Source organism: Phocoena sinus, chromosome 4, assembly GCF_008692025.1.
Source record: "Phocoena sinus isolate mPhoSin1 chromosome 4, mPhoSin1.pri, whole genome shotgun sequence".
NCBI lineage: Eukaryota > Metazoa > Chordata > Mammalia > Artiodactyla > Phocoenidae > Phocoena > Phocoena sinus.
In genome coordinates, this window is record NC_045766.1 from 66569823 (window position 1) to 66588330 (window position 18508).

Here is an 18508-nt window from a genome sequence, read left to right on the forward strand (position 1 = left end):
GAATTCTTGACATTTGACTGGAATAGTTTCTGATTCGACAGTGTTTGTTTTCATGTGGCCCCTAAGGCATTTAACAGTTTCTTTGAATAAGTCTGAGCTGCCTATGGGGATTTTATCTGGAGACATCCACTGGCTTAACTCAAGTTTCCTTCAAAATATGTAGCTAAATACAGCTGTTCAGCTAATGGCTTGGAGGTTCTTTGCAGAACAAATGGATGCTATTTACTAATATTGCTCATGGCGTGTAAGCACTTTTGTGTTCCGCCAGATGCTTTGGGGCCCATCCTCAAAGCAGCCATAGGGGAGCTGGTAGTGGTGGTGCACTGGTGATGGCCAGCAGGGGTCTTTTCAAATTCTTTTAATTTAACCCTTTCTTCTCCTCTTCTCTAATTCCTAGTGGGCAAGTCCTGGGCCGCCGCTGTTTTGAGGCCCGGATCTGTGCTTGCCCAGGGAGAGATAGGAAGGCAGATGAAGACAGTATCAGAAAGCAGCAAGTCTCGGACAGCACAAAGAACGGTGATGGTACGAAGCGCCGTAAGTAGCTGTAGTGGCCAAATGGGGTAGGGTTAAGTCTTCTCCAGAGAGGGGGGGCTGGGGAGTGATCTTTGAGAAGCTGCAGAATAAGACCTAAGGGCTTTAGAGACAAGTATGACCCAGGGCCCCAGAGCTGATGGGAGCAGCTCTCGCTGAAATGGACTCCAGGTGTACACTATAGCTTTTCAAAAGCAAATCATCACGGTGAGGGTTTCTTAGTCAGCAACGCTCCAAATATGACTGCCAAACCAGTAACGTCAGCATCACCTGGAAACTGGGTAGAAATGCAAATTCCTAGTTCCCAGACTTGCTGAATCAGAAATTCTGGGTGTGAGATCCAGGAACCTATGTTGTGTAAGACCTGCAGGTGATTCTGTTGCCAATTAAAGTTTGAGAAGCAGTATCTTAGCCTAGTGGTATCCATTTACTTTTCTCTTATTGAGCGTGAGGGTTGAAAATGCCACCTGCCTTCCTCATGAGTCTGGGGGAATAGTGAGATTTAAGAACACATTTTATAAAGCACAGTCTGGGAAATATGCAGATCTGGGTTTCATTGAATCTTGATGTGTAGGACCCACTTGGGGCTTTAGTTACATCATTTACAGTGAGGCTAATGATTTAGGTCAGTTGTTTCCCAACTGGTCTTTTTAAGCAGTAAAAGCTTTTATTAAAGAAATATTTCAAAGAATGCAAAATGCAAAGCAGAGCTGCTGTAGCTGAAGAAGCGGGAGTCGGGGTGGGCTGTGGTCTCATGCTCCACTCACACCACCTCTTGCCCATGAGGTACACGTCCCCAGAGGCCTTCAGGTAACAGAGGTTCTTCAGGTAACAAGCGTTTGAAAACCATTGATCCACACGAGCTACTAAAGCGTGACACATAATTCTAGAAGGTGTCTTGCATAAGCCTGATATCACTACAGCAAGTATTGTAAAGAACATCACACTATGAATTGTATCGTGAAAAAGGTTTTAGTCTTTTTACTGATTATTCTGCAGAAGAAATAAAAATTTTTGTCGCATTTTACAGGACAACAGTGTTATAACAACTGACCTCCATTAACTTCTGGCTGTTCAGTGTGATTTGCTTTTCCAGTTAGTCTCTTTTTCTCCTCAAAAAATCATATGTATAGGATTTATATTATATATACCATATCAGTAGTACATATAATATCCATAATTATATCTCCACCCTTATTTTCCTCTTGGGTCTGTCTGTTGGCCTAGCTCCATACACTTCCCTGAGCACCTCAGTTACCAACAAATCAGTAATTTTCAGTAAGAACGATTATTTGAACTCTGGTAGGAGAATCCTCTCTATACCCTGGATCCTGGGTGTAGTTTCTACCTTGTGGAAACCTTAGGGATTTATGAGATTAATTCACTCATTTTACCAAAGAGAAGACTGAGGTCCTAGAAAGAGAGACTGCTTATCAGAAGTTGTGCGATGTACATACTGACATCGGAAGGGTAAACTCACAAGGCTGAATGCACTGGCAAGACAACCTCTATAGCATGCGTTTACCTCCTTGGAAGATAAATGACCTGAAAAATAAAACACAAAACCAATGTATCTTCCTTTCCTGAACAGCTGTTCACAGACCCATGCCAGGAAGAAACAAGGATTCCTGCAGCACTACTTAAGCCAGAGGCCATTTCCCAGCCTCCCCGACCTCCCCTGGGGTTTTCTTTCATTTGTTTTCCCTCACCTTCCCTCCTCCCCGCTTCATTATTGCTAGGTTTACACCTAAGGTAAAAGCAATCATCACCAATTACTGGCTGCTTAGAACTAGAAATTCTAATCTCATAAGTGTTGCTTGTGCTACTGTCTGTGTAATAAATGTATTTATTGCTTCAGAAATGTTCCCAGGATGAAACTTGCATTTTTCCTCCACCAGCTTTTCGTCAAAATACACATGGCATCCAGATGACATCCATCAAGAAACGAAGATCCCCAGATGATGAACTGCTATACTTACCAGTGAGTCTCCCTTGGGTATTCATGATCGCTTCATTTTTACCTTCTTTGAATGAGCTTTTACTCTGGGGTCATCTTTCGATTATCTGTGACAATGAGAAGAGGGTGATGGAGACTAGTGAGATAAAACAGAGAATTTATTTTTTGCAAAATTAGGGAATTACTCCTTCCCTCTACAGTTCTGGAACATATTAAAAGTGTGGGCTCTTCTACTTACGGCTCACCCAGTCAAAGCTACCTTCCTAATAAAATTTTTCTTATGCCAATATTTAAAATTAATTTGTACTTCATTATTTAAGAGGGATAAGATGATTTTAGACAGCATGGTCATACCAATTTAGGACTAAAATTTTGTCAGAAGGCATTCACAAAGTCGATAATACATAGTGAATTGCCTGGGATTTCTCTTAGGGAGTGCTATAAAGAAATCCAAGTCAGGCAGACTCTTCAATTATATGGGAATGGCCAGAGACTTGGCCCAGTTATTGTGCAGGAGGGTTTTTCATTCCTACAAGGAATATAAGCCCTCTCAAGGTCACCAAGGTGCCCCTTTTTAGGCTATGGTTGTAGTTCATCGAATTCTTATTACCTTAGGTCTTTGCTGTCTAGAGTGGTAGCAGAGTTTGGGTAACCAGTATATCTCTTGATGCCATCTACACTGACTTGCGACACAGACAAGCTAGGCCAGGAGATCTGACTGGGATTAACACTAGGCCACAGGTTTGGGTGTGCCGTGCTTGCTGCCCTTCCTTCTTCGGGCCCTGAAGGTCGGGTAAGGGAATTAGACTGCTTGCTGGCAGAATAATTAGACAGTGAGTTAGCTAAGATTCTCAGTGTCTTGTTTCTCAGCCTACATATGGAAACTGACATACGGACTCTAAGTTAAACATTTTCCTGCTATACTAGATATTCCAAAAGACCTAGTATGTTTTCAGCTGATGAGATAGAAACCACTGGAAGAGCTGTTTTTCTCATGAAATTTCAGTTTGTACTAATGGAGGAGATACCCTGTATTCTGTTACATCTTATTTTTAGTGAAGAATTAGCCAAACTGAAATGTGTAAAGAAAAAAAAAGAACTCTTAATTTACCATGAATTTGGTTGGTATTTGTTGAGTGGCAGTAATACGAGACCCTGAGCACTTAGAGATCGGTAGGATACAATTCTTACCTTCCAAGATCTTGCGTTCTAGTGAGGAGACAAATAGGCATAATGCAATGAAATCAGTGCTTCAGCAAAGCTAGGCATGACACTGTGGGAGCACATAGGAAGGATGGAAGAATCAGCCTAAAAGACTGAGGTCAGGAAAAGCTTCTCAAAGAGCATGATCCCAGAGCTGGGATTAGTAGGAGTTAACCCAACAAAAGGCAGAGAAAATCTTTCCATTTCTGAATTCTGACAGACTCTGCCTCTCATGCTCAGGGAGGAGACAGGTGATGTGCTAGGGTACACAGGGTAAACAGACACTCACTCTCGGGGTCAGGCAAGTGCCCTTTGTTCTCCACTTGCCTGTCTCTAGTCCTGGTCCTGCTCAGACATTTTTGTTTGTTTGTTTGTTGACTGGGATTACTTTTTTTTTTAACATTTTTATTGGAGTCTAATTGCTTTACAATGGTGTGTTAGTTTCTGCTTTATAACAAAGTGAATCAGTTATACATATACATATGTTCCCATATCTCTTCCCTCTTGCGTCTCCCTCCCTCCCACCCTCCCTATCCCACCCCTCTAGGTGGTCACAAAGCACCGAGCTGATCTCCCTGTGCTATGCGGCTGCTTCCCACTATCTACCTACCTTACGTTTGGTAGTGTATATATGTACATGCCACTCTCTCACTTTGTCCCAGCTTACCCTTCCCCCTCCCCATGTCCTCAAGTCCATTCTCTACGTCTGTGTCTTTATTCCTGTCCTGCCCCTAGGTTCTTCAGAACCTTTTTTTTTTTTTTTTAAGATTCCATATATATATGTTAGCATATGGTATTTGTTTTTCTCTTTCTGACTTATGTCACTCTGTATGACAGACTCTAGGTCCATCTACCTCACTACAAATAACTCAATTTCATTTCTTTTTATGGCTGAGTGATATTCCATTGTATATATGTGCCACATCTTCTTTATTCATCTGTCAATGGACACTTAGGTTGCTTCCATGTCCTGGCTATTGTAAATAGCTGCTCAGACTTTTTAAAGCTTTTAAGAGACTCTCTTAAAGAAGGAAGCGCATTTTACCTCCACTGAAAACTTGTGTTCTTCTAGGGGTAATTACAGTTAGTTCTGGTTATTTGTGGTACTTATGCTTTATAAAGTCACTGTGAACACTGTACTAGCAAATACTGAATCATTGCTCCTAGAGGAAATACAGGATTAGGTTTCTGTGAGCCTCTGGTCATGTTTTTAGTAACTGATCAATGCATTACCTTGTTTCATGTGTGTTTCTTATTTAATATATGCTGTTGATTCATTAACATTGAACTCACTGCCCATAGCACTATAACTCATGGCTGATCTAAGCTTATCTAACACATATTTTCTCCATAAGGCACATCACAGCCTTCTTGCACTTAGGAACATGAGATAGCATGGCAGCTGCCCTGGGGAACTATTTTAAATGGAAAAATCACCCACAAAAAGTGAAAAATGTGGCCCTAACTAGACCATGAGAAGGACACCTGTTTCTAGCATGAGAGCTGAAACAAAAAGGCGGAGCATCACTTTCTTCCCCCTCAGCTGGGAACTTGCACAATGGTTGAATCAGCTTTTCATCACTCTGCGCATGTCTGTGAATGACTGCAAAGCCTGCCAGTGTTGTCTTTCCTGTTACAAATAAATGTTAACAAGTAGGCGAATTCGTCCATGCAGAATCCACGAATAATGAGCATTGACTGGACTCCTGATAGTTCTACAGCTCTTCATTTTTTCTTCACTTTTCTTCTGCCCTTTGACATAGGTGAGGGGCCGTGAGACTTACGAAATGCTGCTGAAGATCAAAGAATCCCTGGAACTCATGCAGTACCTTCCTCAGCACACGATTGAAACATACAGGCAGCAGCAGCAACAGCAACACCAGCATTTACTTCAGAAACAGTGAGTGTGTCCCTGTGTCATTTTAGGAGATGTGAGTAAGATGACTGTTTATTCAGGTCAGCAACAGGGTGACGGTTGGGTGATGTAGAAGATGAGGTTGTGAGCAGAATGTGGTAGGTTCAGATGGGCTGGTGTGGGACACCTTTTTTCACTTCAACAATCTTCTGTGTTTCTTATAACCTTCCCTTTGAGAAGTTCCACCTGTATTTTGAAATTGAATACAAACCATTTCAAGTGAATTACAAAAAAGACTCACACTGACAGAATTAGTTCTCTTCTCTATGCCTCTGATCCAAGCACATCTATCAATAGTAGAACTTTGAGTACACACTCTATTCTAGTAATAATGTGTCTGTTTAAAAACATGTACTCTTCCTCATCTCGATAGACTATCTTGTCCCTCTCCTGGGATGCACACAATCCACTTTTGGGAAAACTGTTATAGAGACAGCACATAGGTTTTACTATAAGTGTCTTGAGTGCTGTGTTGAGGATTCAGAGTCCCAGTGCATGCTCCTTTAGCAAACATCTGGATGCAGAAGGGCAAAGTGGCATCATATTGCCGTGTTTTAACATCCCCATTCTAGGTCTTCTTCCAGCGATACATGTTTACATCAATGAGGCCAGATTTTGCAACCATATTAGAATATACATACAACCTATTTACATGTTAATTTTTACCTAGATTCTTGGATCTTTGATTATGTTAATTGTTTTATGACTAACCTGAATAAAATAGCTCTTATAAAAGGAAGAGACTCCACTTATACTTACCCTTCTGTGGTTAAGAATAATCACTTGTTAGCTTAAAAACTATTGTGTCTGTACTGGAAGTATTGCCAGAGTCTCTGCAGATAGATGTAAACTATAGACATTTGGGGCTCATTTTAGTAATTCAAGCATTTGACTTTATTCTTCAGGCAAAAAAAAAAATAAACCCAAACCATCTTGCCGAAGTCAAAGATTGTCTTTTACAATAGAAATGTAAATAAGCAATAAATAGTGGATCTTTTCTCATATATTATTAGCTACTCTAGAGAGATACCTATGGAAAGTGTAGTAAAAAGAGATTGCTTTTCTTTTTTAAATCAAAATAAATGTAGGTGAGAAGGTTGGACTGCATTTCTGATAGTCAGAAGGCATCCTCTGAGCCCATACCTACTGACTGTGAGGTATGGGGTGGGCAGCTGGGGAATAGAAAATAAGTATGCTCTCTCTTTAAAGGACTTCAGGCTCTTTGAGCATTTAAGACCTTTTTTGCCTGGAAGAGATCTCACCATTCACTTCTGGCACGAAAGTTTGCAAATCATAAATATAAGGTTTTAGAGTAAGGCTGACTGGAAAGTTGAATCAGGCGGTTCCTTGGGGACACAGGGTACTCCAAAGGAGAATTAGAATTCAAGGTTACAGAATTCCCATTGCCAATCCTATATAGTCTTTAGGATATCAGATAGAAATATATATTAATACCTTCAAGTGCAAAACTGATTTAGTTCTTATAAACTCATAAAAGAGGAATCAAAGAAATAGACTTGTAGCATCAATTACAAACCCAAAGGGGATAAATGCCTTCTCCAAGATATGCATGTCACGCTATTAAGACATACTCTCAGATCGTCACCAGTTCACTCTGGAAATGTTTGGCTTAGCGAAAATGACCTCAGAAGAACTACTCCATAGCAGATCATGCTGAACTCGTTGCTCCATGATTTCCTGCCTTTTTTTTTAACAGGAAAAGTTCTGTCAGTATTAAATGGTGTGGTTTGAAAGGTCTGACCCTTTAGCACAGGGGTTGGCAAACTTTTTTTTCTGTGAAGCACCAGTAGTAAATATCTTAGGCTTTCTGGTCCATATATATGGTCTCTTGTAGCTCCCCAGTTCGGAAGCACAGCAGCAAACCACAGACAATATGTAAACAAATGAGAGCAGCTGTTACACTAAAGTTTTATTTTATGGACAGTGAAGTTTGAATTTCATATAATTTTCACTTGTCATGAAACATTCTTCTTCTTTTGAATTTTTCCTACCTTGTAAAAATATAAAAACTATTCTTAGTTTATGGGCCAGGTTTGGCCCAGTCACTATAGTTTGCCAATCCTTCTTCTAGATAAAAGAGTGGCTCCTTCATGGCTTCTCGATGTTCATATTTTTTTTTATTTTTTTTATTTTTTTTTATGCGTTACGCGGGCCTCTCACTGTTGTGGCCTCTCCCGTTGCGGAGGACAGGCTCCGGACGCGCAGGCTCAGCGGCCATGGCTCACGGGCCCAGCCGCTCCGCGGCATGTGGGATCCTCCCAGACCGGGGCACGAACCCGTGTCCCCTGCATCGGCAGGCGGACTCTCAACCACTGCGCCACCAGGGAAGCCCCGATGTTCATATTTTTTGATAGGAGTATCTGGAAGCTAATCTATATATTCTAAAGTAGAGAGGTATTAAAAGATTTTAGGAAGTTTTTTAAGGTGTCATTTCAGTATCTAACAAAACAACAGTAGTCTTTAGCAGAGGCTTCTCTTGTCTTTCTTCTGGCTGAAAAAGACATGCCCATCTAGGCACAAAATACGGTTCATCATCATCTAAGACTGGAATAGTTGACGTGACTCATGTAATAAGCTTTTTACTGAAGATCTGCTATGCGAAAGCAGTAAAAATAGAGATGAGATAGATGAGGTTCCTGCCTTCCTATAGTTTACGGTTTGGTGGTGAATTCCTAACTAGAACACCTTTTGAATCTTAAGAAATCTCTGGAAGTTTATTCTCAGCATCATGTAAGTTCATAGGACAATTTTAAACAACTTGTATAGATTATACAGTAGAAGGAATAGTTTTGTCATAGTTTTAGAGACTTTACAAGCCAAGATGATCTGTTTCATTTGGAGACATGTGCATTTGTTTGTTTACATGGAGTACATGAGGATATATAGTCCCATGTCCCTGGATGATGAGTTATCCAGGGCTTATAACTTATCTAGCCTAATTGGCTTGCATTGCTTTAAAGGGAAATTGTTTTATTTATAATTAATATTCCATAAAACAATCTATTTCATCAAAGAAGAACATATATCTTAAAATTATTATTTTAAGAAGCTCAAAAGATTTTAGAGACATATTTTCACTTTTCTGCATGTGTGGTGGTCACAGATAAATAGCGAGGAATTTGTAGCCCCGTAGTTTCCTGTGGCGTCCATTTATATGTATCATTGCATGTTTTTGAGTGCTTGTCTCACAGTGTATAAGAGCTAACCTCAGCTGTGATAACTTGTGCATGGAAATATAACAGACTGCAAAATGAACTCTTTGCAAAATGTAGACATTTGGTCTAATTACGTCTTTGTTACATTATATATACATGGGTCTCCCTCCAATGATTGATATACATTTATATAAATTCTCCAGTTGCTGTATTCTTCAGCTTAGTTTTTTTCAGCTCTTTTATTTTTATACAAAGCTCCAAGAAAGAGCACGAATGATTAGACAAAGAAAACTGGAAATCTAATTCCTGGCAATCATTTGAAAAGAATACATCAGCTTAGAAAATGCCTATGATAGCCTGTGATTTCCTTTGCAAAAACTTAGTACCGATATTTTATGCTGGTAAGGAATCAAGTTCATGCTTTTCTTTATAGTAGAGTGAAAATTAATGGGAAGAGAATACACTCTGTACGAGGTAGCAATAAAATATTTTCAGTTTAATTGCTTCTGTTAGTTCCTCACTATATGTTTTCTCGCTGCTTGCATTTCATTTATGCATGGTTTTCCTGATTCAAAAATTCCTTCACAATTACCTTCATGATCATAGGCTTTCTGGAGGATAAATCTTACACTGAGTTTTTGTGAATCGAGTTGTTATAGCTATAAGTAGGCTTTATTCCATTTATAAGGAAATTTGATTTTAGTTGACTTGCTCACATTGGAATAAACATAGGGAGTTCCGTTCATAGGAGCCAGAATCTAGTGAGAGGACAAATTGGACCCATTCTTGCCACTAGACTCCTTACCATCATGTTTTCAAGGGACATTAACTCTTAAGACAGTTTTGCAGCAGACACTTGAGACCTTTTTAGCAATCTTTTGACATGTGTACTTTTGACCAATACTATCTCTCGTTCATTTTTTTTCTTCTGTAATTTACCCTCCTTCTTGGGTAAGATCTGCTCTGAGAGCAGCATTACTTTGTTAAAATTTTACTTAGCCCAACTCTGGAGAATTATTTTTAAGTTTCTACAGGATAGATGTACTTTGATTTTACTACAAATGTATGACATCCCGAGGAGCTCTTAGTGTTTCCTTCCCCTTTATGATCACTTGATGATTGCAGCTTATTAGTATCCATGATATAGGTCAGAGAATACTGGAGCAGAACAGGATCTTCAAGACTATAGTTCTAGCCCCATTGTGCTCTAGCTGGGGAAACTGAGGCCCAATGAACTACACCTGTGATTTCATAGCCAGTTCATAATAAATCTGAGACTAGAATCAGATCTGGAAGACATAGCTCCTTACAATATTCTGGGCTGCTCCATTAGTTAAGAAAGTCATAAGAAAACACAAAGCAAGCATTCATTCCCATTTTTCTGTCCCTGTTTCAGGTAGTTGGTATTTACCCTTGTGGTTTCAGCATAAAGTCTTATTTCTTTAAGCTCATCTGGCTACGATTTTCTTCAAGAATGTTGATAATTATTCCTCAGATTCATGTATCTGAGAAGGAAGCAAGTAATATTTTCAGAATTATCAATGTAGAAGAAAGCAGAAGACACAAATCTTTCTCTCATTCACTGACAGATATGACTAATACCATATTTCTAAGTCTGGCTTAGAAATTCTCCACACTTCCAGAATATTTGTTTGAAATTGCCAGTTTCGTAGATTAAAAAAAAGGTAAATATGGGCAGTTTCATGGGGTTCAACCTTATAGGTCATGGCACCGCACAAGCCTTTACAGTTTACACAGTTAGTTTAGAACTTCACGAAAATGTTAGGAAGTTGTCAGGACAGAGATTTATTAGCTCTGAATTGGCAATGCAGGAAAAAAACCCTCAGATTAATTAAATTCAGATAGATTAAATCACTTTTCTAACTTCTCACATCTCATTGCAGAACTTGTCTCAATTCTAGTCTCAGTGTGTAATTCTCTGGTCCAGACATTTTTTTCATAAGTGAAGGATGATTTCTGCATGTTGTCTTATTCAATCCTTGGTCCAAGAGAAGCCCCAAGATGTAATATCCACACAAGAAGTCGAAGCCATTGTTCTTTAGTTGGTAATAAATTGCTTCCCTACTAATTTGTATTCTGGCATCTTCTTTAAGATGATCCCAATTCTTGCTGGTGAGATGGCTTACTAAATCTCAGCACCGAACAAGTGAAAATTGCTTTGTTCCTTTGTAAGGAGTAACCAAATGTGATTCAAAAGCCATCCAGGCAGTAATTCCCAAACAGTTCATGGGGTTGCACAACCCTTAGGAAAATAAGAGGATTTGTTCCTGGCATCCTTGTGTCCTAATTGATTTCTTCATTATGCAAAAGTTGCTTTCGTGAGTTTGATATGTGCATTTCTAGGCCAAGTTTGTGACTGAACGTATTAGGCTATTTATCCATCACAATCTGGGCACATGCAAAATGCTCATTAGTAGTTCTTTACAAAGGCATGATGACACAGCCCCCAGACTGATAAGATCATATTTCTTCATACTTCAGAGTTAAGCTAGACAGGAACAGTAATGACGTATCCTAATTGGGAAGATGACATTTTACAAAAGATTGAAGTTACTTCTTGTCTCTGCATTCCTTTTTGCAATTAATTGAGTCCAATATGCCAAGCACCATATTGAGCATCTTGACCTACCTTGTCTCAGTAGTCCTCACCTAAGTAACCTGTGGAACTTCTTAAAAGTGTATGTATGCCTGGGTCCCAGCCTGGTCTCAGAAAGGATCCTGGAAAATGCATTTTTTTTAAAGTTCCACAGGTGATTCTAATAGTTCTAGATAGCTACCATTGCCTTCTCTCATTTCTTCTTCATAAAAGTCTTGGGAAGTCATCTCTGAGTAATCTTAAAGGAAGGTAAAGAGGAAGGAACAAAAATAGCCGTGCGGCATTCTGTTCTGACTATACTATGATCATGAAGGTAGAAGGATGTGTTTCTGTATTCAGTTGATTTGAATATATGAAGTCCTAAGCCTTCATCTTTTCTTTTCTCTGGTTCCTCTCTGCAGTCTCCTTTCAGCCTGCTTCAGGAATGAGCTTGTGGAGCCCCGGAGAGAAAGCCCGAGGCAATCTGACGTCTTCTTTAGACATTCCAGCCCCCCAAACCGATCAGTGTACCCATAGAGCCCCATCTCTGTATTTTGAGCGTATGTGTTTGTTATGTTTCCGTGTGTGTGTGTGTATGTGTGTGTGTGTGTGTATGTGTGTGTGTGTGTGTGTGTGTGTGTATCAAGCCCTCGTAGCCAGGACTTGAAGACACTTTGGCTCAGAGACCCAACTGCTCAAAGGCACACAGCCACTAGTAAGAAAATCTTTGAAGGGACTCAAAACTGTACAAGAAAGGACATTTTCTGCAGATTCTGTATCCTTAGATCTAGCATTGGTCCATCAGGAACCCCTGATGTGTCTGTCTGTGAGCTTTTGTGTTGTTTCTTGGGAGGGAGGAGCTCAGGTTGGGAAGAGGGGCATTACGATGTTTATTGGAACCCTTTTCTGTTACCTTCTGTTGTGTTTCTCAAACTCATGAAGAAGCTTTTGAGCAGGTCTCAAACTTAAGATGTCTTTTTAAGAAAAGGAGAAAAAAAGGTTGTTATTGTCTAGGCAGAAGTGAACTGTAGGTGACTGAGAGACTCAGGCCCTTTTAATGCTGGTCATGCAATGATACTGCAAATAGTAACAAGCTAAGGTGTCAAATGTACTGCTGGGCAGAGAGGTAATAGCTACCATGAGTAGCCACTGCGGGGAATGATTTTTTCTTCTTTTTGAGAACTTGCATTACCAGTATCCTCCCCTCATATGTAGTAGAAAGTTCACTAATTCTGTGTCAGGTCCTGCCACTGCCACCCCATGTCAGCATCTGATGTGATAGTCTTCCTTGCTTTTGGAAACCCTCCAAAATTTGTGTTTGGACCCCAAGGCAGGTAAACCTCTTTTGTCATTTTAAGAGGAGGGTAAAACTACCCCAGTAATATTCTTTCAGGCAGTCATATATCATTCTTCCGTGTCCACCATGGAATTCAAAGTCCTCTCACCAAATCTATAATCAACCCCTTTGATTGGAGCTCCATAAAATCAGCCATATCACTGACACTGTTCAAATTGCTGTGTCCAGGACACTTATGCTTTGTTTAAGTGATGTCCAAGCGAACACGTTTTTAAATCAACACTCCTGGCCTAAAAATTAAAGACAGGAAGAGTAGATAATTTTTCATTTTTGGTTCAAAGACTTTAGAGAATCTATTTCCATTTTAAATCATATTTTAAAATAATAGTATAAAGACTTAAAAAATCTGCTCCCCACACCAGGTCACCAGCTCTTTATTCTTTGTCACCACAGCAATGATTTCTTGTTATTGAGGCTGTTGCTTTATGGATGTGTGATTTTAATTTTCAATAAACTTTTGCATCTTGGTTTATCTCGCAGTTTTTCTTTTCTGTCTCTTTTGCTTTTTGAAATTCCTTAAATGCTAGAATATTTTCATTTAAGTGCTTGAAGTACCATGTGTAAGTCTAAAGAACAAGAAGAATAGGTCACTTTGGTTCTGTCTACACTATTGTCATAGTTGGTGTTTTTATTTAAGTTACTCTGTATCAAGGTCATCAGTCTTAAAAGTAAATTTCAATGCCCATGCTAACTTGAAAATTTATTTTAGCCCTGTGCATGTTTAATTTCATCGTAAAGAGCTAGGCACTATAGCGTCATTTGTTCACATCTCTGAATAAGCCTTGAGTTATATCTTCAGTTGCCAAGTTCACTAGAAGAAATTTAAATCAAATTCCAGTTTATTAAATAAATTGGCTTCTGTGACAATGGTGTTAGGAAATATCCAGAAATCTGTAGTGGAACCTGTTGTGCATAGGTTTTTAAAAAAATTACAATACATTCTGATCTTTGAGTAACAAGTTTTAAAAACTTCATAAACCACCGTTCTTAATAAAACTAATATAGTCACTTAGAAAAATACTTAAGGAAAACAAGAAAAATACTTAAGAAAAAACATGTTTATGTTTTAGATAAAAGTGTAATAGTAAAATCAGATGATCCTGTTACATTGGCACTGTTTTCAATTAATCTAAAAACTTTCTAATCCCTTTTAAGGAATGCACAAATTCCTTAAAGGGTTAGTGAGTATGTTTAATTTTTTAATGTTTGTTTTTCCTTCTGGAAGTTTTTTTTTCCCTTTCACCCTATTTTTATGGACGTTTTTAATGTGTTTATAGTGATGTTTATATAAATGCATACATTTGAACTGATAGAAAATATTTTATAATTACAGTTGATCTAGCTGGAGAATAAAGGCTACCTTTCGTCTTTAGAAGCGAGATTCCTCAGCTAGAGAGAAAAGTTACATGTGGGGAGGTACTGGGCAAAATTTCGAGGAGAAACAATTCCTGTTCTCATGTTCATGTCTTCCCTTTTTCTGACCTGCCCCATATCCACGATGTTTTGCTCTACCCCCAATATCCCTTTCCCTTCTCGGATCCCGCCATGCAAAAGTGGTTTGGTAAAATAGATTCACCCCGATGTATTGCCAAATTCCACTAGAGAGTTGCTTTTTCATTAGCAATGGAAGATTTAAGGCCAAAGAAGGAATCCTTTGGTGGAATTCTAGGACAAATTGTAGGACAATGTCCAGGGCACTTACATAATCTCATTTAATCTTCACAGCAAGTCTTCTGGAGTGAGTGTAATGCCTGTTCTACAGATTAAGTAAATGAGACTCCAGAGACCTATGTGATACCCAAAGTCATTTAATTGATTTGTGTCAGATTGAGAATGTGAACTCTAATATTTCGATTGGCTCCAAAATTTATGTTCCTTCTTTGTTTGTCTATGGTTTGTGACCTACCTTCCTCAGCAATAATTTAAATGGCTTAAAATAAATGAACTAATAAAATGGTCAAAAATAAAGACCACCAAAAACAGGAGAAAGGAATTGTAACAGGATTTGGAAGAAGGCATTCACTATAATTGAGGGTCCAGGGAAAATTCATAGCTCTTAAATACATTTTTACTTTCCTAGTGGTGGGCATTAATGGTTCAAGCAACACTTCCATTAGCTCTTGCTGTACATTTGACTGATTTGCGAGGATGGGAGAGATATGTAGACATTTGTTTAGGTTACAGAGGACCAACCTGCCTCTGGAGTCTGGGTAACCTGGCATCTTTGTTACTTTGTGGTGGGCAAAGGTAGAGGAAGAAGCACCTAGCAAAGCTTCTTTTGATCACCTTGCCCTGAACATTCTTGCACTTTGACATGGACTTACAGAGGTTCCTAGGTGTATTCAAATGTGCTGACTCTTATGCAAGGCTTCTACACAGGGATGGAGTGGGTTTGAGGATAGCTGGGTCTCCCTTTACTATATCCCTTGCTCCCTGTTCCATCTTGGTCTCCTATTTCCTCTTACTACTTCACCCACTTCTTGATGTAACCTACTGCACTCCACTGTCTTACTTCTGGGAAGGTGTCACAGAATGAAAGGAAAAACTCTTGGACTAGGAGCCAAGAGACCTCTCAGCCCATCATTTAACAATGTGTAACTTAGGCACATTTTTTCTCAGAGTCTTATATTTACCCATCTGTACAACAGGCATAATCATTTCTGCCCATCCCTACCCTGCCATCCCATGTCCTCCTCCACGAGATGTGAGACTCATTTGGAAAATGGGTAAAGGAGAGCTTGGTAACCTGAAGAATCTAACAGTTGGGAGAGTTTATTATATAAACACTCATTTCTACAACATGGATCTAAACCTGTCTTCTTGAGAAGGGCTAAAGTGAGAAATCAATACCCTCCTACTTTAAGACAGTGATTCTAAAATGCAGCTGAATTGTCAATTGCTCATTAATTGTCATGTTCTTTTATGCAAATATAGCATATTGTTTGAATGCTGTGGCTCTTGAGTGATATGGAATGGAGCCTCCCCTGTTTTGTGTAATTATGGAGAATGCAGAGCGGCAGCTTTGAAGTCCAAGCCTAGCACGACTGTAGCACTCAGGTGTTAGAGCCACTTGTTATTTTTTCAAACATTATTATACCATGTTTGTTTGGAACTTGGATTCATTTACAGAGCCTCCTAAGTCTGATACACATACACACACAAGCAAATAAAACTCAAAGAAACATTTTTCTTCTCTTCTCTAATAAAAATATGGCTGCAGCAGGGAGGAGACAAATAGGAACAAAATAATACATTTTATTTGAGGAGTGTAAACGGGGAGGTTTTCCCCTTTTACATGCTCAGCCCAATCTTCATTCTCTGGTCACAATAATGACTCACTGTAAATGCCCGACAGTGTGTATAGTTCTTCCCCATCTTATCCATTTGGTTCTCACCATAGCCCTACAAGGTAGGTTGGATTGTTATCCCAATGTATCCACTACTCTATGAGCTTCTCCGAGATGGGACCATTTCTTATTAGTTTTCCCACCTCTAGCATCTAACTCATGCAGTAAGTGTATATATTTTAAGTTTTTATATATTTTAGTTTTCTGATGAGGGATATTTACTGGCTTGCACAGGGACCTATAGCTTTCTAACATATGCTGGAGGGAGACTTAAACGTTGTTTATCTGACTCTGTATCCTTCCCCGATTCTAGTAGATATCACTAGTTCTATATTCAAGGGAAAAGTCAGGCATGGCAGTTGAATAGGGAACGTTGTATGTAATATAATACATAGTATGACAGACCAATTCTAGTAAATTTACAAACTGAAGTAATGCCGAATGGAAAACTGTTTGTTCTTTTTCTTTGTCTCTCAAGAGACTTGTGGAAACTTAACAGAACGGTTGTTTGGACTCCTGGGTTCCCCTTGTGTAGAGAGGCTGTTGACATTCCGATGGGTTCCCTCATGGCCCATGAACAGCTAAGCTGAGAAAGCGTGTTTCCGTGTTGAGGCCTCTGCATGATGGCAGGTTGTGCTACCAAATGCCCTGTTTGACTGGCTTTGTGGTTATTTTCTGCATATGCCCAAATGGCCTAGGAAGCTATAGGTGAGACACCTCAGCTGCAGTTCAGCATGGCGTCTCCGTGTCTTTCATAAGCCTTTGGGTCTTCACTCAGTTCTTTTCCCTTATTGATGTTCACATTGAAAGGGATGGAGAAAACAATAGAGGGAAAAAGAAGATGCAATGATTTCCCGTCTCACAAAGGAGATGCTTTAGGAAGATATTCAGCTTTGTCCTCTACTCATGTAGGAAACACACGATTTGATGATAGCCTTGTGATCCCTGCCAAGGTAGGAGAGATTCTCAGATAGAAGCACACATAAGTCCCTGTCATTGTTCTGGAGGAATATTTTTGCAAGTGTACAGTTAAGGCTATGTTTTAATATGAGACCTGTTGGAAATGACCAGTCCCCACTCTTCAGCGTCCTGTGCTCACCATCCTTCCCGTGTTTGTGTTCCCAGGACCTCGATGCAGTCTCAGTCTTCCTACGGTAACAGCTCCCCACCTCTGAACAAAATGAACAGCATGAACAAGCTGCCTTCCGTGAGCCAGCTTATCAACCCTCAGCAGCGCAACACCCTCACTCCCACCACCATTCCCGATGGCATGGGAGCCAACAGTAAGAGCATCTCCCTTTAGCTGCAGCCGGAGGACCGATAGGACTAGTGTAGGGGAAGACTTTGCTCTGGGATGGGGGGAAGGCTTGCTCTGAAGCTACGTGAGAGGCCCAGTAGACAGGACAGATCAAAGTTGAGTGGCTTAAATTCCTCACGGTGAACTTTTTCTCACTTTTAAGATGTATGGTTCATTACAAAGCACACTGGTAGAGACAGAGAAGGCTGTTCCTTTAGTAGGGATAAGGATCTCTGTGAAAAAGAACAGTCCACTTCCTACCAACCTGGATGGGGACCCACCTTCTACATTCTTTGAGATAGTCAAAAGGAAATATGTCCAACTTGTGGGAAGTAGCATAGTGTGGTGGACTTAGAATCTAGAGAAATAGATCGTAGTCTGGACTCTATAGTAGCATTAGCTGCATAACTCTGGACGAGTCACCTCTCTGCTCTAACGCTCAGTTTTCCATTCATACAATTATCACTCTGCACAGTTAACAAGTGTATGCGTCTGTGGCCCTACACTTTTGGGCTTCTCAACTCATCTATTCCATCCTATACACAGTTATTAAGGAATTGACATAGGGAAGGGAGTCTCCCTTTTATTTATTCACACACAGATTCCTCATATAAACTAAGTATAACTGTAAGAGACAATGTGAGAATCGGGCCTCAACATGGATGATGAGTGGTGCATAGCTTTTCTGTAAATATAATTAGCTTGTCCACTAGAACTTAACCTAGCAGAGTGGATACCCAAACTTGAAAGGAAAAAAAGATGGTAAAAATGCAGAAGGGATGCAAAAGCCTAAATACTGTCCATGTATCCTATAATCACCCTCATAAAACAGTGCCTCAGTCTTGTCCTAGAAATCGTTCATTATTTTGATCAAGGCTTTAAACTTGCATTTCACTGTTGCCTTGAAGAGACTGGGTTTTCTTAAAGAAGTTAAGGGAGGCTAAGATTATGACTCTTTCTGGTTCTGATAGCACATGTTTAGATTTTAATGAGATAAGAGATATATAAGGTTTGGTTACCTGGTATGACAACGAAGACATTAGAGCCAGACTGCTCTCTCACTAGTGACAAATACATCCTAAGACTCTAAACCTGACCCTTTGGCAGGTCTGCTGCTTTGAGAGTAAAA

The 18508-nt window shown here is 39.7% G+C and overlaps 1 protein-coding gene across 4 annotated transcripts in view; it reads left to right on the top strand.

Moving 5' to 3' along the window:
* Positions 1-18508, top strand: part of TP63 (tumor protein p63) — a 222203-nt gene that overhangs the window by 195020 nt on the left and 8675 nt on the right. For 2 of the 4 annotated variants that reach the window (XM_032631612.1, XM_032631615.1), the window contains exons 8-11: positions 398-534; positions 2430-2512; positions 5455-5591; positions 17208-17365. In XM_032631612.1, the coding sequence (XP_032487503.1) occupies positions 398-534; positions 2430-2512; positions 5455-5591; positions 17208-17365 (515 nt within the window). Of the gene's footprint in view, positions 1-397; positions 535-2429; positions 2513-5454; positions 5592-11800; positions 13215-17207; positions 17366-18508 lie in introns of those variants that run through there. The other 2 variants (XM_032631616.1, XM_032631613.1) reach the window with 2 other exon arrangements.